We start from the raw sequence: 26,021 nt of genomic DNA on the forward strand, positions 1-26,021 counted from the left end.
AGGAATTGGGGATATAGGCTTCCTGTCTGTGAAAAACCTCAAAACTGCACCAGTTCATACATTAAAAGTGCCTCTTTTGGTAATGAAAGTACCTGTTTTCCATTTTTGTGGGTAATTGTGCTCCCTGGTATTTCATAAAAGCCTTTATGTAAATTAAAACTTGCTATTAAAAATCCACATGTTGATAAGAATAAGAAAAAGTAATAACTAGAAAACGTTTAGTGGTTCCGATGCCCAGACATTCATAGTGTGGGAAGTCGTACATGTTAACATTCATGAACTTGTGCACACCAAAATGAAAAGGGATTATGTATTGACTAATGAGGCAACATATAAAGGAAGGTAACTTGAATCCATTATCATGTTGACAAAGTCTATTTAGTGACATCATATAAAAACAGTTACAAGAATGAATATTAATGAGGTCAAAGCATGTACTGTATCTATATACTGTACGAACATTGTGTTATGCAAGTACATGTATAAAGCTTATTAGACATACTGAGTAAGAATTTTATGTTCACTGATAAATATTCATGCACACAAAAAAACAACATGGTTGTTTGTATGAACGTAGTGTGGCAAACCTAATATGTCAAGGATCACTTTGATTCTAGTCTTGTTTTTACAACTCATTTCTTGCAATCTGATGAATATTAATGACATAAAGATGGAAGTGATGATTAATATGCGAGAAACACTACCAAGACCAATAGGTATCATCAACTGACTATGGCCAACATACATACCAAGTATAACATCTATCACATATATCCTTCTTGAGATACCGTGTTTGCAAGCTAGAGCGTCACAGAAACACACACACCCATCCCCCCCCCCCCTGCTTGACTGCATAGGTTCCAATGGATGCCACAGCATCGAAACCAAAAATGTACCTGCATGTTGGTCAAACTTCAAAATACTGAATGCACATCCTGAGGATCCATCTTGTTGAGGAGTTTACTTTGTGGTTGGCCCTTCAAATCAAAGGCACAGTCCTGTTGCTTCTTGATGTTTGTGCCCCTACAGATTTAACCCTTTCCACTTGTTCCCTTTTCCATGTCATGGTATTTGAAGGGAATCCCTGTATCAATTTCATTGGCAAGTTCATAAATGACTCCTTTTGGTTCTTGTAGGACATTAGGGGTAAAACAATAATATGGCTACTAATAGAACAGTTAAATGTCCATCTTTATTCAGTTTGAGAACCAATGATCACATCTACCATCCTGCTCTCAACTTTAACGCAAGACACTGCACAATCCTAAACATGTCATGACAGTGTGAAACAACAACACTGATAAATATGTACAAGATATTATTTTAAATGCAATACAATATGTTAAAACTTCAAACAGTTCTCAGTAAAAGATGATTGCAAATGAACAGAGGAAAGAATAAAATATGAACTTATAAATTATATAAAATAGGCATTTACATAGAGGATATATATACCAACATGAAACAATGCTATTAACTGTAACCCAGAATCATCTTATAAGTGCTGTATCAATGAGAGGAGAAGTCTTGCCAAAAGAAAGCTATAATAAGAAACTCTATATCATACTTTATGTCTCATACAGAAAATCAGTTCTGCACTCTGAGTACTCAGTTGCATTAAATATCATGTAAATTTTTAACTTTTGTGGAATTACAAATGTGAAAGGAAATTTATGAAATACCAATATCAATCATTTTAATGGATGCCAGTGTATAAATTGTTATCACTCAAAATTCAAAAAATTGACAATTGCATCATTTTGTTGATACTACAGGTATGCACGAGGACGCAAGTATTGAAGTCACAAAGAGGAACCCATGAGCAATCAATAAAACTTCAATAATATTAATAGATGACCTACATTGAATACTTTTAGGTGGATCTGGATATGGTGGAAGTGCATGATACCTGTATCTACTGACTAAAGCTTTCATATTTTGTACACACACAAATCTTCCATACAAACGATGAGTGTACTTTTGATGTATGAGGCCAGATTCATTTCATTACAAGGTATGTCTTTTTTCTTCTTGACTCAAGCAAACAAGTATGTCATATCAGTGCAACACCCACATATTTATCTAAAAGTAAAAGTAAAAAATAAAAATATGTCAAGAGTGCAATTTAGGCAACACACATATGCAGTGAGTAGATAAAGAATTTTAGTTCTTAATGCAAAAAGAGCAAACTTTCATGCGTCTTAACAAAGAATATACTGCTTAGGAATTAAAAGAGGAGAAACTTGATCTGTGTGCAATGACAGATGATTTGTCTTTTAAAGTAGTTATTATACTAGACATGCAAATAGTTCAGTAATATTTAAAAAAAAAATATAGATCGGCTAATAAAACCTATTAGGCATGTGCTCCATCAGATACATCAAAAGTATTTACACTTACTGAAAAGATCTATGATCTTGCTTTGCAGTGTGAAAAATCTCTGAGTTAACTCAATCCTACAGTAAGTCCTAAATGAATTCCTTTACACATAAAACAGTTGATCTCCTATGAACAGACAACAAGAATAGGGCAATCCTGTAGCTGTCTCTACAGCAATGGTAATCCTCCAACAGTTTATTCACTGGGTGATCATTGAATTCACTGGGTGATCATTGAAATCACTGGGTGATCATTGAAATCACTGGGTGATCATTGAATTCTCTGGATGTCACTAATTATGATACTGCTGCAGAAGGTGGAGCTAGTTGACTCTGCTATTCAGATCACAGGTGTCCATTAAGTCTTCTGTCAACAAATTATCCATCTTCAGATAATGGAGGACAGAGAGTGGCGATTTAATGTCTGAATCAGTTAAAATAGATACAGTATCCCTCCATTTGCTAAAACGTATACAGGATCCCTGCAAGATAAAAACAAAATTTGACATCAGAATGAGTTTGATTCATCATTTCCTTTAATTCCTTGTTGAAAGCAAAACACAGAGTTGAGATTATGTATGTTTCTGCATTTATCAATGAATAGAAAGGCACATCAATCAGAGCAAAGACCTCTTAATAATGTTCAAATATTTACCTTTTCTAATGCAGTACAATCTTTTTCTTTGTGGAGATAATGCTCTTGCCAAAAGAGCAGAAGTTCTCTTAGGTTCTGCAGCAAAAATCCAGGCCTACACTGCTCCTGTTCTTCAGCTCTCAGGTCATGCAGATAAATGGGAAGATTGCCTTTCCTCTCAGCAAACATCAAGAAAATTATAGTGGTATTAAGGCAACTAACATTTTCCTGAAATAGAAAGCAAGACATTATTTGTATTCAATGAATTTCTTTGTACCAAACTGTAACTGAAGTGAGGAACTTGTACAGAAAAGACAGAAATGAAAACAAACAGTTCTTAGTCAACTTTTCTTTGTAATGTTTTGTAGCTATACCACATGACAAGTTCACGTGGAACAATATTACAGGACTATAATACTTTTTTTTTTTTTTTTTACGTTACTTATATTAAATATAACTTATTTACAGTATGTTGTCCTAGAACAAGACTACCTTTGTATTCTGAGTAGCAGATCCATATTCCCATTTTCTGCAAAGTGATTTTGATTTTAATATTTGATTATATTCAAGTATTAAAACTCCTGGAGCTTACCTGTGTAAGTACTTCAACATGTACAACGTTAATGAGTTTGAAGAGAAACTTGAGACGACTCTCCTTCTTCTTGATGTGTTGCATAAGGACACAGTTCTGCATTAACCAGTCTGTAACCATAAGAGAGCATTAGCCATTTATGCACATAAGATGTCCACACTCATTAGATATTGTGTTGTGTGTATCCCTAGCAACCTCTCAAGAAAGACCCTTTATTGTAGTACAAGCTTATTCCTATACTGCTGCCAAAAACAGCCTTGTAAGTACTACTGTACATGCTCAATTAATATGTGATGACAACCACACACAACCAAAGATTGAAGGTAAATTTTTTTTCAAAGTAACTAGTCTATCCAGCATGTAACATTTAAGATGGAAACCATTAATGATGACAATTAATGATGTACACAAACAATTCTTTCTTTGAAACAGAATATCTTCCTTTAGGGAGACTTTATACTTAAAGCTTACCACCATTCTATCACAAGTAATATTTATATTCCACAGTAAGCTTCTGACCTAACAATACCAAACAGTTGCTTCTTTTGACTTACCAAAGTTCTCTTTTTGCTCCCTCTCAAAATGTTCCAGAGAGAGCACCAAGCATCTGACAAACATGTTGGAATCCACGATGTTGGAATGTACTATGTGCATGAACTTCTTGAACTGTGTAAAAATTACCAGAGTAAGTTACCTTCATAACATGTACTAACAGAATATACACATTAGGTTATCATAGAAAACATTACATTATTACACCATGGATATAGCAGTTCCAATAACTTCCAAAAATTAAAAGCATTTGTACATCTTGTCATAACAGTAACTTTATTAAACATAATATCATGTTATTTTCAGTAGTCGATTGATTGACAGCCTGGTATCAATACTTTACTATGAATTAACGGAATATGACCCTTACTGACCTTCTCTTCATTTGTGATGACCTTGTTGAACCGCTGATAAGCACCAATATTGAACTTCATTAGCTCTGCTAGGAGGTCAAAATAGCTCTGAATAACCTCTTTGCTCTTATTCTCCGTCTCTAAGAGATGTCTGATGATGTGCTGCAATAGTAAGTTAAATCTTACACTTTGAGTAATTTATTTGCACAAACCTGGCAAATTACTTCACATGAGTATTGTGATCTAACAGTTTCACTTGCTGCAATGGAACACTACCAACGTACATGACTTTGACACAACAACTGAGAGTAAATACATATTGCTCACCATGATGAAAACTCTGTGGTTCTGCTGACATAAACTGATACAAATTTTCCATATTTATAACATTTTCATAGGAAATATTAAAGTGTTTACAGGTTTAATACCAATTCTTACGGTTGGCTAATATTGCTTATAATGAATTGCTGAAAATAATGAGGTCCTGGGCAAAATAGGTGTTATACATGGATGCAATACTTTATGATTGTTTTTTGCAAAGCACTTTGCTATGAAATACAAATCAACTGTTCCCTGTGATACTACTATCTGAAACATTTCCCTACATATCAATTAATACCACAATGTGCTGAGCTCACACTTGACAAAAATCAATTCAATGTTACTACATACTAAAGAACAACTTTCCTGATGGTAGCTGGGGTCTGCTGGTGATGTTGTAACATATGAGAACACAACAACCTAGATAAACATATGTTGGAAATATTCACCCGAGGTATAAAGTTATCAGTGATTAGAACTTTGAATATTAATTTCACATTAAATATCCTCAAGCACAGTCAAACCTCAATTTTATTTTTAATCAAACCTGTTTCCCCTGGAACAAATTTATTTGATTTATATCTGTACAATAGTCAACAGTATCATCAATACACAGTCCAGTACTTGAAGTTCCATTCATAGATACTACGTGCCTAGACATCACAAACATTTGTGTCACATTACAAATCAGTATAATATGTACAGACAGCAAATGACAAGCTACCCTAAAATAAAGGACCACCACTTGTACCAACATGTCTGAATAATCTAGGTTTCACTGTATAAACAACAGGAAACTTACCTCAAGTAAACCCTTCTTAAGAAGAAATGTCTGGTCTGCAAAGGATGTCTTCCCTCTCAAGAAACTTTCAACAGCTCGGGCCAACCAAAACCTGATTGAAATTGAATATAAAATGATATTGACAGTCTGATCTCAAGTTTCTATGTTTCTAGAAAGTTTTGATAAATATTTGTACTTTGCACTTTAGTTCACACAATTGAATGACAATGAACACAGGTTTGGAAGCTAAGGCAATTTTTGAAATATTTTATTGTCTTCTTTGAAAATAGGAACAACACATTTTTCAAATGATATATGTGGGCTTGTAATTAGGGGTTAAGTTATTCAGAGATAAAGTAAGAAATTTTGATGAGTGCAACTCTTCACATCATAGTTTACAAAAGTTTCACAGATTTATCAAACCTCAAATGTGTTTATCTTGGAAACCAAAAGCGCTTTTCGAAAAATTTAAACAGAGTTTAAATGAGATTATCATACACAACAAATGTACTGAATATGGGGCAAATTGGCTGAGTGTTTGTAGTATTTTAAACAAATATCAAATAAATACTATCTATGGACAGCAGAATTGAGCAGTGCCTATAATTGTGTGTAACTTGGAGGACAGATTATGTCCAATGCAGCCTGGCTGGAAGTTAGGTTGCAGCCCCCCCAGGATCAGCATCCAACTTTGGACACAATACCTCAATAGCCAGTACAAATATCAAGTTGCTCTGACAGAGTGAACTTTACCTTCATTCCCATTGTGTCAATCAATTCTGAATGAGGCCAGCAACTGTCATACAATTTAAATAGACGACAGAAATATTTCAAAGGATCCTTCTAAATTGGTTCAAACAGGAAAAAAGCATTTACCAGTAATACCATTAGAAGGAAGATGCAATTGTAAACACAATAGCCAGCGGTTCTTGAAATTACACTATCAACTTGTACCAGACAGATGTCACATAACATGACACCGAACGCTACTTGTACTTGGTCACAAGATGTTAATGTTCACATGCTTGCAAGACTTTAGAATCTCATGGGTTCTACAGATGTTTGCCCTCCATAAAAAATGGTCCTCAAATGCAAACAAATCTGCATATTAAGTTTGAAGTTCAAACAAGTTGCCATCTGGAAAAAACCTTTCTTGCTAAGATTTTAATTTCCATCCTCTGTTGACCTCACATAATATTTGACATTCACAAATGCAATAGAGATGATGAACAATCACTATATTGAACAATGACAATATAAACAAACACCGTGCATGAAGTCCAAGCCAGTTATGATTTTGGATTTCGTAAACAGGGCAAGGTGTCAAATCAACATGCAGGGACAACACACAGTCATGATTGCATACATACTGTTTGTATACCGCACAAAATCTTGAAGTTGTTTGAATAAAATAACAAAAGGTACAAACATATAAAATCAAAATACCTAAATGGAGAGTCCTCAGGTTCTGATTTGGTAACTTCTACCAGTCTGGTAAGAATTCCTTTTGGAGAGTTACACAGCAGATTCCTGTAATTAAAGTTTTTAATTAATAACATTTAAAATTCACTGACAATTTGTATTTTCCACTGCTTCAAATATCTCTACAGAATTCTCTTCTTATGAAGCAGTGTGTAACTGTTCCATGATCTTCTCACAAAATAGAAATACATAGGATAACCAAGACATTGTGGTAAAGCTTTATCTACCAAACCAGATACCAATAGTTGGTTTGACAGTTGGATATGGGTTGATTGTGGTACAGTCTGTAGGCAGTCACCTCTTTTAGAAGTTTTGCAGATTGTAACCTCTGGTGACCTCAGATTACCGTTTACCTTTCCACAAAAAAATTGAATCTTGTATGATCTAGGGTGAATATAAATACCAAGTATGGAACTGAACCATTGCATACTTTTTGAATTACTGTTTACAAGCTGAAAGTCATTTACATACAGACAAACTTACAAGCCATCACCATCATTTAGATTAATTTCGCCAACAGAAAGGAATCAACAACATAATCTAAATTCAATAGCATACGTCACCAAATAATCTTGTACAGTAAAGAAAGTCATCTAAGATCTATAACAGGTTCAATCGATATAAGCAGACTGAATATAAACATCAAACTACAAATTATACTATTCTGTAAGTATTGAATGACACTGATTTAAAAAGTGTCCGAAATGACAGACACTTTGTAGTTAAGGGAAGAATTCAATAGTCTCTACATAGCATTCATTTCATGCAAAAGTTGAGGAATGTGTCCTTTGGTTTGCAACTGCAACAATGTGTGAGTGGCACTCAGTGACTCTGGAAATGGGCTAACATTTCTTAAGAAACTCTATCAGAAAGCCATCAGACTTGGTGATTCCTTAACACGTTTTATATGATAATGTTTCATTAAACGATCAACGCAATATTTCAAGTTTTTACATCAAAGTGATATTTGACCTCTACATATAACAATAGTTTTGTACTTTGCCCTCTACAAAAATGAGTGTTTACTAAAGTGGATCCACAAGTCAAGTATGGAGTTCATCAAAGCTTTACCTTTTTGGAGTTACCCTGTTTACAAGTATTCAAACTTTGACCTCTGATGGCCTCACATATGAAACCTTTGACCTCTATGAAAACTCATTACGAAACATGCCAGGTGGGAAGTTCATCCAAGCTTCACTTGGTTATCATGTTTCTTAGAATTTCAGATAATTTTAGTGACCACTTGCAATAGCACAAAATACTTTACAACGGAAGAATAGAGAGATAAAACAGTAGATATCTACTCAATATCCTGTGTTTAAGATCACAGAGCTCCAATTCTATACTTAGCTTACTTGTCAACATTTTTGACAGATTCACAAACTGGGATGTTGGCCTGTGATGAGATCTTCTCCAGCGATTGTATTTCTTTCTTTGTTAACAGGACGTATTTGTTACTAAGAAAGAGAAAGTAAAAACCTCTTACTTTCCTGAGAGTGAACATCCCAGGAAGAAAGCTACAAGTGAATGTCTTCAAGAAGGACATGCATATTAAAGGAAGATCTTGAATGAAACCTGAACACAAATGTAAACCATTTGGTTCACTGGTGTTGGATTCAGAACTTTATTTATGCGATACATGATCGACATTATATGATATTGAAATTTATTTATTTATTTATAAATGGATCACAAGAGCACATTAATAAAAGAACTCAAACATCAAACTAGCACTGGTGCACCAAATTATTAAGCATTTTAGCAAGGATGAGAGTACCAGGCATCTTAATTTTTGTCAAACCTGTAAAATATTTTTGTCAAACATGTATAATATTTATTGAACCAGTGAGCATTGGTTAATGCAAAATTCCTCACTTACTAATGACTGTAGTACTTTCTCAATTCTTTCCTCCAATAAATTTAGTGCATAAGACTGCACAGTGTTTAAACTTATGCCACTGTGAACAGCACTAAGCTTCCTGATAGCTAATGATTGATTCTCTGTTTCTCATAATTGCACATATGCCAATGTCAAAGAAATGATCACGACAAAAAGCTTTTGCATAATCCATTCAGTTTGATAGCAATTCTCTCATGTCACACTTGTTAAAAATATATAAAAAATAATTGACAAAACGACTCACTCGTGGTGGTCACAAAATGTGTGAACTAATCGTAAAAACTGGACTTTGAGGGCAACTTCAGGACTACAGTCACAATTCTGGTTATCACTGTGTATTGGGGATTTGAGAACGCAGTTCCAGATTACACGATCAAATATTGCATTGAGACCAGGCATTAACCGACATTTGGAGACTATTTCTTGAACCTGAAAAGAAATGTCATTGAAAGTCTAACTTAAGCAAAGAAAACCTGAAATGCAAAGCTGTAATGAGGTTTTGATGACATAATTAACCGTATCTTTTAAGAACCTGAAAGTTCTCTTCTTGAATATCATTGCTAACAAGGTTTCCACCGTATGAAGCATCTACACATAAGATACATAGTTAGTGTTCCTTCTAAAGATAACGTGTTTACAAGGTTTCAGACTAGGCCCTCTACTGATTTTTCACCTCTACTAAAATCAGTAAAGTTCATTTTTTTTCTTCACTTTTTCAGATTTGTAGTGAAAACGGCTGTCCAGATGAATAAGCAAACATAACAGCGTTCTATATAAACATACCTACCAGAGACAAAACTACAGGCATGTCTCTAGGTGCAAAATTTTAAAATTTATCCTATTTCAATTCTTTTTATAATAGCAGTGAAAAAAATGCAAATTTATTACTTGAATGCCCGCAAAAACCACAATTTCAAAGACAAACTCTTTTATGAAATATGCTTTGTATTAACACATCTCTACTTTGATATCCTGTTAACAGTACACAGAGCACTCCATATGTGATATTTTTAAATTTGCAAGACTGCATGACAAGCTGTCTGATAATAATGATTTCCTCCGAACATACTCTTTTGTTGCTTTCTTACATTTCACCCACAGACATACATACCTTTTGCCTTTGTTTTCCACCAAGGAGAAGGCACAATACATAGAGAACTTCAACTTTATAGACAACTTGATGCATTGCCCTGATGGACTGGGGGAGGGGAATGGCTATGTCATTGAGAGGCAGGTTCAGATAAACTCCAGCCTCATCATTCACAACTTCTGCCAGGGCATCAAATGCCATCGAATTGTCCAGCCATGTTACCCAGCTCTCAATCTCACTTACTAGGTTCTGGTAATTTGGTATTTGGCTACTCTCTACAAAAACATAGAAAAAGATAACATTTACAATCTTGACAAGATGATTTCTGAAATGCCGAAGACAGTAGACATCCTTGAAAGGTTCTCATATCATGATGCTATGTGCCCACAGTTCCTTATATGTTGACATGTTTAATACTATGGACTCTAAAATCAGTGACTGCAGCCCTTATAACCGAGTAACATGAGTGTATTAATCCAAATGATTGTCATTATATACAGAATAACGATCAGGGCAAAGGGTCCAAACACACCACACGTAAGAGGTACAATGGAATGCTGGTTGAAAAGAAAGCTGCTAGGAGTCAAGAAGAACCAAACTGTCTCAAGTACTCCACTCAATTTATACCAGCCACATCACTCAAGTTTGTACCAACTATTTGTACCAACAACAACAATGCAACCACTACTTGACTTCAGTCTCCTAAATACTTATTACTGTAGAATTCAAACATTTCATATTTATGTCCGAAAATTAACAAAAAGGAAAGAACAAAGAAAAGCAAAGAACAAAAATTTATCTTAAGAAACAAAACAGAAAATCAGTTCAATAATTTCACTTGAAATATTGAAATATTATTAAAATTCTGTGCTTCTGTTATACAACAACCTTCAAAAATGTTGACAAAATGAGCAGCAATTCAAAACATGAGCAAGCAATATAGCTCATGAGAAAGCATGTGTAGACAAACTTATTGATTTCAACTCAATGATCATCATATACGCAACCATATAATATAACAACAAATCTTTCCATATTATTCATTCCAAAGTGATTTGACTGTGTTGAACACTTACCTATTTTCTGACATGCAATTTGTACCAGTTTTTCCACAAAACTTGGTAGCTCTACCAAAATTTCTGAAGCAAAAACAAAACACAAACAGATAGTTATGACCATATCAATTACCATTTTCTATTTCATCTCAAATGATGCTGACAATGTTGAACATATGGAGACTTTTAGAGCAATTCATGACAAGTCCTACATGACAAAATTGTGATAAATGCAGCAATTCACCAATGATCTCTTATGTGATTCACATAGATACTTTTTATCACTTCTGACCGCTATATACAGTATGACATACAGTTTTGTATTTCATTCAAATATGTCTAGCATTAAATAGACTGGTTTGTAGTTTGTATAACAATCATATTATTGCTTATTAATTATAGTGAAGAAGCAAACTGAATGTCATATTATAAAACAACGAAAATGAATTCATCAATAACAGAAATTTCTGAAAGAAGAAGGGGATGTGAACAAGCACAACTAAAATAAGTTACCTTTTCTCATTCTGAAAATTTAAAAAACCTCATGACATATTCCAAGTACGGGAACTGTCACCAAAACTTCACAGCCATCACCAACAGCTATGAATTCATGAAAAAGCTTTGTTTGACCAGCAAACTTCTTAATGTTCATGCAACTTTGATGGTGTCTCATGTCAGTTTTGATTAATACTTTGCTTCTTTGAGTGTGCTTATTGGTTTGCCCATATATATAGAGACGATACAGCAAAATCATTGCATAGCTCCTTACACTTGCAGCCACTTGGATCATCACCTTTGATATAGCTCTAGGGTTAAAGCATTATTTTCAGTTTAGCAAAGTGTTAAAAGTTAGCATTAACCCCATGCTTTTGTGCAGTTGAAAACTAGGGAGGCTAGCCTACTTTAAAGGTACTTTACACAGAGTTTAAGAGACATAGAGGATTTTCTGAAATATAGTATATATGCAAAATATTAAATCAGTAGCCTCATCAGGAAAGTAAACTTAGTCAAAACTAAAAAAGAATAACATGCTATCAAGTTCAAGATTATTACTTACTCTGGTTACTATCTGAAGTGGGACAAGCTTGTCTATTTCTGGTGGCTCTGTCCTGAGCTGCTAATGTGTGATGACTTTCTTTAGATTCCAACTCAGACACTGCTATAGATAATACTCGGCAAGAGTTGGCAATCTGTTCATCACTAAAATTTGTTATGAGGTTTGGTAGGTCAGCTACAGAAGAAAAGAAAAATAATGTCAAAGACAGAAAGGTACCAAAGCTTAGTGTATCTTTGCACTATAGGGTGTAAGATGGATGTTTTAAATTGAAAATTGTTACAGGTGTTCCACTGAGACAGTTCATTGCCTAATATTCCTGTCCTCAAATGATATTTCATATCCCAGATCCTCATCAAGCATTTGGCTCAATATGAAAAACCTTTGTATAGTATAAACTGGAAGCTCTCTCCTTTAGTTACTTCCTTGAAAAATATTTTAAAGCTTTCCTGCATATAAACTTGGACTAATCCCACAAACTGGGATCTTCTACAATTTAATTAATGGTGTTAGTAAAGCACGACCAAAGCATTCATTTTGTTGCTCATTAACATATGTCCTGTCAGGACTGGGATATCAAACATGTTGCAGAATGAACACCAACCCTCGAGAAGTTGAGATTTGGCCAAAGATTCACAGTTCCAGTTCACTTTGACTTTCTCAACCACAACATAATGTCTTATTATTATAGTATAATTAGAGAAAAAGAATGTGGATGCACTTATTGCATGTCTGAAGTTACACTGAACAATTTAAAGCCTTCACTGTTTGAGTTGAACATAAGGACCATAAGAGAGAATCTATTTTCATTACTCATAAATTATTGTATCAACTTTTGAGAAATACTTGGCATTCAATTCCTGCCTCTAACACATCTCACCTAAATCAGATAACTTAAATGTATTATTTTGGCTTCCAAGAATATCTTCTAGTAATGTAGCTGCCTTCAGAAAGCAGGATTTATCAGACATCAAATTGAAGAGGTGAAGAATTAGGTCTGAGTTGCGTCCAAGGTCAATACCCATATCTGGGCCGAGCTGCAAAATCAAGAGATGAGATGGAAATGTTAGCATTGTTGGTACAATTTGCAGTTTTAATAGCTGGTTGTGCTTCCAACAGATCATCTTCTGCCATGTAATACACTTGAACAGTGAACACCAAATGTATACTTAGCTTATTGCATTGTACTCAATACAGATGGTAAACTCATGAGTAGAAAGCCTTGTACTAAGTTACAGTGCTAACTAGAATTCAGACTTTGACCTTTACTAACCTCAAATGACCGTCGACCTCTACTCAAACCAACAGGGATCTTGTACTCACTTAGTAGGATCCACATACTATATATGAGGTCCTTTGGTATAACATGTTAACAAGGCTACAAGACTTTGACACTAATTGACTTCATATGACCTTTGACTTTGATGAAATGTTTCATCACAATTTGCTTGAAATGAATGGTTAATTTATACTTATTACTTGAAATACAGTTGTACGATATTTCAAATGATGTATGCACGCACATCAGACAAAAACCGTTAAGTCTAATAGATTGTCCAATGGGCAGTCAAACAGTGAACCCTACTGGGACAGGTGCTTTTATCATGAACATCTTATGAAATTTATGAAAACTAGAAATTTAAGAGGGCCAGTTTATTATTTTCATTCTGCCCCACTAACTCATTAATATTACATTGCTTTGAAAAACAATGGTGCACACCTTCAGTCCATGTGTTATTACCTAACACCATATCAATGCATGAAATTTACCATTCATATGATACAGTTCTCAGAAGCTTTTTGTAATAAACAACAAGGCATGCCTACCATTCTCGCTAATACTATTTCAACATTTTCAAAACATGAATACTTACACACTTGCTAACAAGACAAAGGGCCAAATATGAGTGAAAAAAAATATCTAGTTGTCAATATATACAACATTTTTATGTTTTTCATAACATTACTTCTAAAACCATCTTTACTAATTAGCCAAGAATTAACATGTGATGTAATGAAAATAACCTTTATTTGGTTGATCAGTAAAACAGACTTGGCATTCAATACTTTGGTAAAGATGGTCACCAAGCATTATCTATAACATATTACAGTATGCAGTTGCCCTGTGTACTACTTTGTGTCTTTTGTACATAAATACTGTGTGGAATATGTTGGGAGCCCCTGTGCATTGCAATACACAATAAATTGATAATTGATATTGGTCATGGAAAATTTAGCATTGCATTTTAACTTGCTTCAAGTTCACTAGGACAACTCTAGGAAAACTCAAAATCAAATGCATTATAGCGTGATGCTAATAAACATCACATGTTTTCCTTTGCACAGTCTGCCAAATATATGCAATTTCCACCCTTTATATAGCCTGTTTGCACTTCAAAAATTTAAAAAAAAAAAACTAGTTAAATAAACCCCGCGGAATTACCATATTTGTTCTTACGGAATCAGAAAATGCAACAACACAAAAGCATGATCTGATCATTACCTCTAATCGTGACACTAATTTAGACCATGTGTCTTGTAACTGAACTGCTGATTCACTTAATACTTTACCAGGCCTTAAGCACCTTGACATAAATTTTGAGCATAGCAGTTTTCCAAGCCTCTGAAAAGAAAATTTTACTTTGTAACACAGAATTGGGCTGTGTACTGTTTTCTCAAGCAAAATAATGTATATCCAGTTAGCTTGGAAAAATTTCAACTTTTTGTGTAACAACATTAGTTGGCAAATATGGATAGTAGATGCAAACTTTACAATGACCAATATTGATACTGCATACTTATAAATAAAAAAAGTAATACAATCAAACATAAAGTGTATTGTCCATTGTTCTAGTAACTACAGGTTCCAGCAACACATGTAAAAGATAATGACAACTTCATACTTACACTTTGAAAAAGACCATGGAGTAATTCTAAACACTTATAGACCAGTTTCTTCCATTTTTCCATCTCTAAAACACAAATTAATATAGGGAAAACCAATAAAATTTCAAAACACTAAATATACATAAGCTGTATATATAATAAGAAACCCAATACTGCCCTGAGGATAGAAGATATTGAATATTGCATAGCAATCCTAAAAGTCGAAATTACATGCTCAATGTCACATAAAATTGGATTTCTGAAGTATTCCAGTGGAAATTCAGTTAAAATAACAGATCAACTGATATAAAATTTATCCCTATTTTCTTCTACATGTACCTGGTTTTACCAACCAGTTCGTACTTTAGTAAAGCTCGCTATAGCTATGTATAATACTGTTGCAGGCTGGTGCATCACACAAATATAGTAGAGAAATTCATGTCAATGCACACAATATATTCACAAGCTATTGTGCATCATGTACGTGGTTTTAATTATGACTTTTTGTACGGTAACTGCCAACTTCATGAGGAATGGATCTGTGGCTTCAACAAAACTTATGGCTAAGAAAAGAGGGACAGAGCAGCATATATGAGGGGGTGGGGTAATGGCAAGTGTATAGTAAAGCAACAGGAGATGCAAGTTTGGTAAATTACAACCCCCCCCCACCCAAAAAAGAAAAATCTGATGGGAATTGGGAGGAAAAACTGACATGTGGGAATTATTTGATCCCCTGTAGCAAAGCCACTGGTAAGGGGTATCATTTCCTTCTCTTTTATTATTTATATAAGTTTTTGATACCATGTTTAATGTTTACTTCAATTAATATTTTCTGAAAATTGGTATGTGGGTTGCCCTTTTGCATGTTTTTAGTTCCGTACGTCCATTACTTTCAGATGTGTACGTCCATAACCATAAATCTGTACGTATATATATTCAATGAGCCAATGAAAGAGATCTAAAACATGCCAAAAGAATTGATAGTTAAACTTACCAGAACCTAATCTGCCTGGTCTGTTGGAAGAATCTTTAGGAGGAAAGTAAAATGGCTGGAGAAGGATTCCTACCGTCACCTGTTTTTGTTCAAAGGAATCAATAAGAGAATACTTTTTATTTACTTTAATCATTTGTAACATTATAAAGTTAACACACTGAAAACCTGTGCCATATTAAAGACCTGAACTAGTTATGGTCTTTTATTGATAAAAAGGACTATCTTACAAGAACATCTGAGACTAGAAACAAATGAGCTATTTGTAGCATTTATTGAGTTTAAACCTTGTTGTAGGTAGTAAACCTCCTAGCAGACTGTTCTAGTTTTGAACTACATTTCCAACTTGTCCAAAATCCAACCTATTGGTTTCGCTATACTCCAAATCTGCATACAGCGTCAAAACAGATGGGACAGTGCTGTATTTCAAATTTGTGGCATGTGACTGGCTATCACCTCATCAAATTTTTTCATTTTAACACACCTACACAATGACAGAGTACCACAAAATACCAACAACTGCATGCCACTGTTATTCCTTTTCATTGATTTAGGCCAAGGAATTGATAAAACAGCAATGAACAAGTTCAAACTCTACTGATGATTTGGATAACCAAGCTCACATGAAGCCTGCGGGCGTAATATCATCTATAGATCAACTACATACCATAAATGATGTACTCTAATAATGCACTCAACTAGATTGGCTATAGGTGATTACAGATGACTTATGCGTTTACCACATTGACTTCATCATTATTATTATTAGAGGTTTACTTACTTCAACACCACCGAATAGGTCATAGACTTCAGAGTAAACAGATTTGCTGTCTTTTGGTTCTTCACCTGGCTTGCTGGGAAGTAAAAGTTCCGCACTTTCTTCCGACTGGACCTTTTCTATCATTGTCTGCAATGTAAAGATCAAGCCTTTTGTACCAGATGTGATCAAGAAATAAGAGCTTATGAAGAGTGAAGTTCAATACTTGCTAGCTAACCAACAATGAGGAATCACAGTAATACCACAATACATGACCTGTTGCTCAGAACTTCATTCAACCTGGTGCACTGTAGTGACTGTTGCATACTATAAATATCTCAGAATTGTAACACAGTGCAAGGTATGTAACTAAATATAGGTATCTTCAGAAACTATCATAGGTAAAGATTAATGAACTAGAAGTAGTTAGTGCATACATGTACATATGATTTCAGAGAAAGAAAGAAATAGCAAACTAGAGCAGCAATGCACAGAACCTGAGTACTACCACTGTACTGGTACTTTAATGGGCAGTGCATCTGTTAAGGTAGATATTGCAAGGTGTTGTAGGTAGAAGTTGTTTATAAAGGCATGTTTGTTAACAAATATTTTACATGCACACAGCATATTCCAAGTTAGAAAATCATACGAAATAACACAATCACTTACAGACAAGTTCATCAAGACGAAGCCTTATCATGAAAGTCACTAGTAATAAAAACTTAGATTATAGACTTCTGCTGTCTGCTTGCTGGTGGGAGAACAGTGACACTAACTATGATTTCACAGTGGAAAATATTGCGTGGAATGAAACTTTAATGAACACACAAGGGAACAATTTTCCTTTCAAGAGTGCATTTTGTTAAATTTTTGGATATAATACTCCTCCAAGGTGTCTGATAAATAGCAGGTATCACTGTCAAACTAGTGCAGCTAACCAGTAACAGTCATGTAACAGTCTGTTACATGTTACTGTGTGTCAGAGGCACTTTGGTCAATGCTTTAACTTTGTAAATGATACTACATAGTTTATATCTTTCAATCACTACTGTATGCTTGAAGAACCTGTAGAATGCCAGCAATCATGTTAGGTGGTTACTGTTAACACTATTAAGTTCATTAACCTGCTTGATTTCTCCTTTAGACATTTTTAGATAGTTGTATGATTCTAGAAATGAGATGCGATGTCACATCAGTGTGCGTTCATAGAAAATTCTTCAGTCTGTGAATACTACATCTTATTCACCTTCATGCATTTCAAAATTGTTCTTGAAAATTCGGCTGTTTGAATCTTTGGTGATATGAGCCTGACAGCTGCTTCCTGCATGTCCCTCACAAGAATAGGAATACCAGTATTTTTTTCTAATCCAATCCTTTTTTCTGAATCTTCTAAAACTTCCACTGGTAACTGCAAACAAATATGAAAATTAGATTATTAACCTTCACTATCAGACACAGAGAAATATGATGAAGAACAACAAATGAGGTCAGGGACTTTGAAAAGTTGAGGACTCTTTTCTGTCTAATTATTGTGTTGTACTGCAATGAGTGATTACAAACTAACAAACTTATAGGATAGTTTGAGTGAATGCTTAGAATATGCTTGTCACTCATCTGTTAGTGATACAATTTCTCCATTTACCATACTTTTAAGCAGTGATCACAAGACATACTTAGAAATGTACAGTAACATATCAGCTTCGTACAATGATATACTTACAACATTCCAAAACTTACCAGGTTAAGATATTTATGAGTGACGAGCTTACCTGTGTCCTCACAACCTTAGCACACTCACTACTGTATATATACTGTGTCTACCTAGAGTGAACTGGGAACCTTTTAGCACTGTGCACCCTCTATCATCAAACTAGTTCTAATTATTTCATAATTTACATCACTTGCAAACATTTCTAAACTGCTATTCAAAACTCTTCATATCTGCTATTTGAGCTAAATGTGATTTTTGTATAAATGGTCAAAGAATTGGCAGGATTTCCATACCTACTGTACAGGTACCATAAGTCCTATATAATTGTTTTTAGAAAAATTATTGGGCTGTTCCCAAAAGCCAAATGTGTATTGTAATTCAGGAAATTGCTAGTGACAACTTGATTTTAGCCGGTAGATTTTAAAACACTTGGCTGATATTTTATAGCTAGTGGCCAAAGTTGTGAAATTCTAGGTCTGGCAGACAATAGCTATTTCTGATGACGTTATTGACTCATACTTGACAACAAGCTGTCTGAAAATATTCTATATACTGTAATCATTGTATACCAAGTTTTTGGCAGCACTTCAATCACTATTAACATTTACAATTTTACTGGTTTTTATCGATTATAACATAAAACCGTTTTGGAACTAGCTTTACGTTAGTTAGTTTTAGGAAATAAGTGTTATAATCTGCATGCACAGAGATGGCCTATCCTGAATATCGTTGTACAGTACGCGTACAGAGAGTAATCTTACACGCACATTCAGTATAAGGATGCTTACAATGTAGCGATACAGACTGCAGTGTTTGAACTTTGCATTGCTTGTCTGCAGCAGTCATGCCATAATGCTTGCTTTGTTTTTTGTAATGTCCAAATTAGCTTGGGCTGTTGTGTTGTGAATTGAACATACTGTTATCTAAGGTACATAAAACAGTACGCAATATGCATCTCTAAATCATAGGCAGAGAGTTGTGGTCATCTTAAAATGGAAGACTGATGTACAGTTACATGTTTAGAATAAGTCTACATTCCCAATTTCAAAAATTGCCACAATGCATCAGGATGCTGTCCATTTTCTACAAGGAAGTTTATTCTTCAGTCATACTACTGCAAGTCAACGAGTGTATAACTTGCTAGTTTCAGTTAACTTTTGGACCTGAAAAAGTGCTGATATGTCAAATTTTTCAGGTTCTTCACCCCAGGGTCACTGCTTGACCCCAACATACCTAGGTGGGCTTGGAGCCTTGATTGGTTGCAGCACAAATTTATAGTATATACGCCATACCTTGTTGCTCATACTCTATGTCTGCTGCATTTCTGAAAATTCTGAGAAGTTTGTATATTTCATTTTTTTTTAAATACTGATATACTGTAGTTTTAAACAACATAAATTGTTACACTGCATAACTTTATTTCTAGGTTCTATGGAAATTGTGACACACAAAGAATTATACAAAGTAAACACTGATGGAATAGTCTCATCAGAGTCAGCTACTTACCTTACAAATATCAAGAACTGGTTTGTTTCCCATCTGGCGGTTGTTGATCATGTGGAATATATTTCTGCTGGTTCTGCATTTTCCTTTCACTACAGTTGTTGCTATTCTCATACTCTTGTGAGAACATACCTTTGTCCTGGATGTCTCAACCCGCTTTTTCGTTGTCCCACTTTCCATTACTCAGTCTTTAGGGAGAAGGACAAAAATATTTCACTGCATAAGTCAAGAATTATTAGGCTAAGAATTTCATAACACTATTAAAGTGTGCTAGTATGATAATACATAAAAAGGCAAGCTTGCAATAATCAGAAAGTCAGAGGGTTAGGGATTTCTATCCACATATGAGAATATTTAATAGAAACTGTGTACAAAAGGCTCTGGCATTTATACAGCAAGGTAGATTTGTGTAGCAACAGGCTTTACTTCCAGGGAAAATTTTGTGATCTCAAAATTTTAAGATTTTGATCTCTGTAGACCTCAAATGACCATTGACCAATAACGTGAATTCACATACTACTGAAGTATGAACTTCGTCCAAGTTTTACTTTGGGTAACAATGTTTACAAGGTTTTCTGTTGACTTCAAATGACCTCTATGGAAATTTGTTGTTACTCACCAAGGGGAATTGGATACATTCATTATACAGATACTACAGTACATGAAAATTTTCATTCAAGCATTACTTAGGAAGTAACCATAGTACAGTAGTTCGTGAAGGTTGACAACAACTGACAAACTTTCAGATTTTGACTTCTGGAAACCTCACATGACTTTGACCACTTTGAAAAACAAGAGAATTCTTTTACTCACTAAGATTAATTGACATACTACATACGAAGTTCATCCAATTTTTTTTACTGCATCATATCATGTTTATGTTTTTTAATATTCCACAGATTTTCATGCTAAAATAGTTCATGGTGCTTTTCCAAATTTGTCATGATTTGATTGGCTAATAGTCCCTTGCCCATTGTCTGAAATTCTTGCATCTTCAATACTGAACACCAAACATGTTGTTCAAATGCAACTAACGTTTCTTCCTGTGTAGAGATAGCTATGTTTGTGGTATAGGCAATCACATGTGTGCATGCAAATATAATACCGTTACGCAGGCCTCGACAAATACGGTCTCCAACTCGCCATTGGCTGGTAGAAGTTTAACGGTAGGACTCGCTAAGGGCTCGCACACACCTACAGTAGCTATAGGATATGCCTAGTACTAGAGGAGCACTAATTTTACAAAAGCCAAGCTACCTTCATCGGTATTTTTGCCGATGTTCTTTGGAATTCTCTGAGATAAAAGACAGTAGGCCAAGCTGCATACTAATAATTCTGCGACATGTTTTACTTCATCGCTAACTTTTGGTGGAAAAAGTATAAATGTCCTACTGCACAGAAATATCATATTCCAATGTGCAATTACAATATGGAGACTTCAAGACAGGTATGACCAAACACCATGGATGAGTGTGCTGTATGTGTGATCTATTTTCTCCCCTTGCATCTTCACAAACAGTCATTTGTTCCTTTGTGATAGGATAGGGTGTGCTACAGTAGTTTCTTCAACATCTTATGTCGCGCAGCATTCTCGACGTTCATCACATGAGAACTGAACTACTGTACTGTATGCCTAATTGTGTAGACAGCTCTAGGCCGAACAAATTGTTGCCCGATTCAGTTACAAAAAACTTAACATTGCTCGCGCGGAAGACAGATGAAGCTTATGGCGTGGGCCAAAGAGTGCCCTATAGGTGGTGTAGTTCAAAATATTAGCTCTTGCCCCAGTATCAACTTTTGCTTTGAGACGTGGACTCCTGTGTCTGCTTGTGCTTATACCCTGGATACAGCCAAATTTATTCCTTTGAATTTGCGGTCTGGGTATGTTTCGACAGAATCAAAATCAAACCTGTAATTTTCAGGGTTGTCTGGGTGTTTTCATCTGTTTCTGCATTAACCTTGTGTGCTTGTTTCAACGCTCTGTCATTCTTGGGCTTAGACCTGCATTTCTTTGCCCAGTGGTTGCACTTGTTGCAGTTCCTACATATTTGACCACAAACCTAGGCACTACGATCCTCCACAATTGGAGCATTCTTTCGTTAGTGTACTATTTTACCCATGTGTTCTCTTGTAGCTTTTACAGCTCACAGTGTCAACATTATTTGCTGAACTAAATTTAGTGCTGTGTTGGTAAGTGCTCATAGCTGCTAGCTGCCAATTTGTCGCTTCACTTATTCGTAAGCTCTCTAGCGTCATAGTTACGGTTGCGTCTTTTTTCTGCGAGGCGAAATACACATGCTTTGGCTGTCGCATCTTTACAACCGATCACTAGCTTATCACTCAGCATTTCGTTTCCCAGTGGTTGCACTTGTTGCAGTTCCTACATATTTGACCATAAACCTAGTAGGCACTACGATCCTCCACAATTGGAGCATTCTTTCGTTAGTGTACTATTTTTCCTATCTGTTCTCTTGTAGCTTTTACTGCTCACAGTGTCAACATTATTTGCTGAACTAAATTTAGTGCTGTGTTGGTAAGTGCTCATAGCTGCTAGCTGCCAATTTGTCGCTTCACTTATTCGTAAGCTCTCTAGCGTCATAGTTACGGTTGCGTCTTTTTTCTGCGAGGCGATATACACATGCTTTGTCGCACCTTTATAACCGATCACCAGCTTATCACTCAGCATTTCGTTTCCCATGTCTCCAAATTTGCATTGCTTCGCAAACTGCTTTAGACGACATAATACTGATCTATGGATTCACCATGTTCTTGTTTTGACAATAAAAATTGGTGCTTGTCATATAGTACGTTTCTCCGTGGTTGAACCATGGTTTTTACCTTTTGCCTCAGACATTCGTATTGACTTAAGTCTTTTTCTACAATCCATTCCCATGATTGTCTTTAGGGTAACGGTCTGAATGTTTTGGTCTTTCTTGTCTAGGCTTACTGGGATACGATCATCTAACCATGTTTCATTGAATGCGTGCCAGCCTTGCTCCACATTCCCTGATAGTACGCTGTATGTATGGTACCTACTGTACGCTAAATTGCTGAGCTGAGACGAACAGCTTAGGCTATTACACTACAGTAATGTATGTTATCGTTGTCCTTTGCTCGTTTCTCTGTGGTATGTCCGTGTTGTAACGTTAGGCTTACATTGCAGGTTGCTGACTTCCACGGACTGACGCATCAGACCGGATTACATCAGGTCACCATGATATGTTCTCCATTGGAGAAATAATGTACACAGAGAGAGTCTTAAGGAACTACCAGTACTTGTTTATTGCTTTGGTGTACACTGTAAGGTAAGTATCTCGAAACTATCATATGCACAAGGGTATCTCGTTCATAAGAAGATGGCACTGGTCACCGTTGACGCAGCTCATAACCACTGTAAGGTGGTAGGACGGCAATACTACAGATGACTATAACAATAATGTAACAGAGTGGATGCAAACATTTTTGAGATGTGGCATCCCGTGGACGCAAGCATTCAAATCTAACTAGGTTAAGCCTAGTAACAATACTGGTATTAGTGGTAATAGCCTAGGACTAGAGTGTAGCCTAACATGGTTCCAGTGCCATTCATAGGTACAATGTCATGATGCCATACTGTACTGCACCTTTCTGTCATAGGTTTTTGATCCTTTCCGCCATGGAGGAAAGGATCAAAATCTATGGCGGAATGGTACATTTAAGGAATGGATTTTACACAGGAATGCATCGGTGAAACTTTCTTTGATTCGCGTGGAAGGATAGGTACACCGTCTTCAAATGTGACTGTTCGCTGGATAGACTGAATTGTAGTTAAGACTTGAGATTGGGGAATAGACAGTCTTTAATGTCATAGGCGTAGGAGGCGGGGGAGGGCTGGGGGGCTGCAGCCCCCCAACCAAAATTTTTTGTGAAAATTCGGGCAATATGCTGAGAATTTTTCGGGCACCTACTGAAGGAAGAAAATTTGCATTGTGTTTTTCAATTTTGTTTGTGAAATTCGGGCAATATGCTGAGAATTTTTTGGACATCTTCTGAAGGAAGAAAAATTTGCAGTGTGTTTTTCAATTTTGTTTGTGAAAATTCGGGCAATATGCCGAGAATTTTTCGGGCACCTACTGAAAGAAGAATAATTTGCAGTGTGTTTTTCATATTTTTTGGTGAAAATGCGGGCAATATGCTGAGAATTTTTCGGGCACCTACTGAAAGAATAATAATTTGCAATGTGTTTTTCAATGGTTAAACTGATATTATTATTATCGTTATTATTGTAACAACTTAACCAACCAATATGATCAATATTGAACCAATATGAAAGGGTAATAAGACTGAAAATATAACCAAAATTTTTCGCGCATTCAACATATTAATGTGCATATGATATAGGCATTCATCGGTTATTGGCATTTGATGTAAAAATCGATGAATGCCAATAGGACATGCACATTGAGATGTTGAACGCGCGCGGAGCGTGCGAAAATTTTGGTTTTACTTTTCGGGCAAGTCGTTACAGCCCCCCCCCAAATCAAATTAGGCTCCTACGCCTATGTTTAATGTACATGTTGCTTGAATAGTTATTATAATTTTGTAATCTTGAGTCGATACACTGTCTTCAAATATATAATAGTTGGTTGTATAAGTCAAATTTTGATTGTTTATAAAAAGGACCAATTCTGATTGTCGATTTAAATGACTGATTTTGTGGATTTGCGGGCCTATATAGGTAGTGTGAAGCGAAGCAATATACAGTGCATATAGGACGACAGTGCACCCACAAAAAATGTGCTCTTCCCACCATACAAAAGTGCTTTACCCTCATCTGGCTAACATGGCGGAGTGGCACTTTTTCTATGGCGGAATGAGAGCATTTTCTAGGGCGGGATGTAATGATAGCAGAATGACACTGGCCCTGCCTAACAACATACAGTAGGCCATAATTTCCTCAAGCCATTTGGTCAATGTGTAGCCTACGCTATGTCTACATTATTTCAAAGACTAGGCCTAGTATGACTATGAGCTAAGTTTAGTATCACAATAGTCAGTGATTCGCAAATATTATTGTAGAGTAGGAGTTATAGGGCCTCTGAAGCGTGATGGGCTATTACTACTACTACTAGTACTACACTAGTAGCATGGTGACTTCGAAGTTCGGACACTTAAGACTTAAAACACCCCAAAACTAAATCTTCTGGTATAAATCATTTGAAAATATACTTCATATGGTGGGAGAATTTTGTTATAGTACGATACACGGCCAAACTTTCTTTCCTGCAAACTGTTTTCACGTTGTTTTCCAAGAAGATTCTTCGTGATTGTGGAACTGGTATTTCTTTGCTAGAGTATTGCGAAGTTCGGACACGCAACCCACAGTGTGGCGCTGGTGATAAAATCGGTGGCGCAGTTGCTCTTTCAGTAATTATAACAGACTTCATAGATCTTCGTCATTTTATTGACAAATATGTAAGTAATTTCTTGCACACGGGTCATTTTGGAGAGAAAATAACTGTAGCTTCGTACTTTTTGGTGAAATTTGACTCTTCCTGTAGATTGTCATGGTGAAATCGTGTATTTCTTAGGGTGTCCGAACTTTCGCAGTATGGCGAACTTCGCAATACTGACTATACTGTACTTGATACACAAATTTCATATTGATGCATGCATCATTCAGACTACACAGAACAGTATCAGCTGAAGACTTCGCCGACGTTAGGCTAGCGCCTATGCTACGGCCGGGAAGTAGTTTATGATTTTTAGTCCTTAAATAGAAAAGTATAAGATAATCACTATCCGAAGACATACCAGAAACACGTACCCTATGCTCGTTCCACTTACTCTTCTCCCAAGTTATCAACTTAACACACCATATAGGCCTGTGGTACAGGTGATTTTAGCGAAACGTCAGGCAAAATGTCTTAACAGTTGTTATCTCAGGAACCGATGGACTCAAAGGTATGGAACGCACCGAGGGTAAAAATAGCTCAATGAAA

The 26,021-nt window shown here is 35.6% G+C and overlaps 1 protein-coding gene across 2 annotated transcripts; it reads right to left on the bottom strand.

Annotated features, from left to right (window-relative positions):
• Positions 1-1,178: 1,178 nt before the first annotated feature.
• Positions 1,179-26,006, bottom strand: LOC139963051 (short transient receptor potential channel 4-associated protein-like). 2 transcript variants are annotated; one of them, XM_071963525.1, is made up of 19 exons: positions 25,847-26,006; positions 20,044-20,228; positions 18,073-18,234; positions 16,851-16,976; positions 16,073-16,151; positions 15,100-15,164; positions 13,073-13,229; positions 12,196-12,369; positions 11,160-11,222; positions 10,105-10,358; positions 9,238-9,422; positions 8,449-8,550; positions 7,058-7,141; positions 5,633-5,723; positions 4,531-4,671; positions 4,159-4,270; positions 3,605-3,714; positions 3,034-3,240; positions 1,179-2,860 (listed from the first exon to the last, which is right to left on the bottom strand). In XM_071963525.1, exons 2-19 carry the CDS (start codon positions 20,218-20,220, stop codon positions 2,702-2,704), a joined length of 2,448 nt encoding a protein of 815 aa, XP_071819626.1. In that variant the 5' UTR covers positions 20,221-20,228; positions 25,847-26,006; the 3' UTR covers positions 1,179-2,701. The 2 variants fall into 2 exon arrangements, with proteins under 2 accessions (XP_071819626.1, XP_071819635.1); XM_071963534.1 differs by having other exon boundaries at positions 25,834-25,993.
• Between the last annotated feature and the right edge of the window lie 15 nt (positions 26,007-26,021).

The sequence above is a fragment of the Apostichopus japonicus genome, chromosome 3 (genome assembly GCF_037975245.1).
Source record: "Apostichopus japonicus isolate 1M-3 chromosome 3, ASM3797524v1, whole genome shotgun sequence".
In the NCBI taxonomy this organism is placed as follows: domain Eukaryota; kingdom Metazoa; phylum Echinodermata; class Holothuroidea; order Aspidochirotida; family Stichopodidae; genus Apostichopus; species Apostichopus japonicus.

Excerpts from the sequence above, each read along its gene's own strand:
- LOC139963051 (XM_071963525.1), bottom strand. The coding sequence starts at position 20,220 with ATGGAAAGTGGGACAACGAAAAAGCGGGTTGAGACATCCAGGACAAAG. Across the intron at positions 15,165-16,072 it reads ACCAGGCAGATTAGGTTCTG|AGATGGAAAAATGGAAGAAA; the intron begins GTAAGTTTAACT and ends TTTGTGTTTTAG. Across the intron at positions 10,359-11,159 it reads AATTGCATGTCAGAAAATAG|AGAGTAGCCAAATACCAAAT; the intron begins GTAAGTGTTCAA and ends ATGTTTTTGTAG.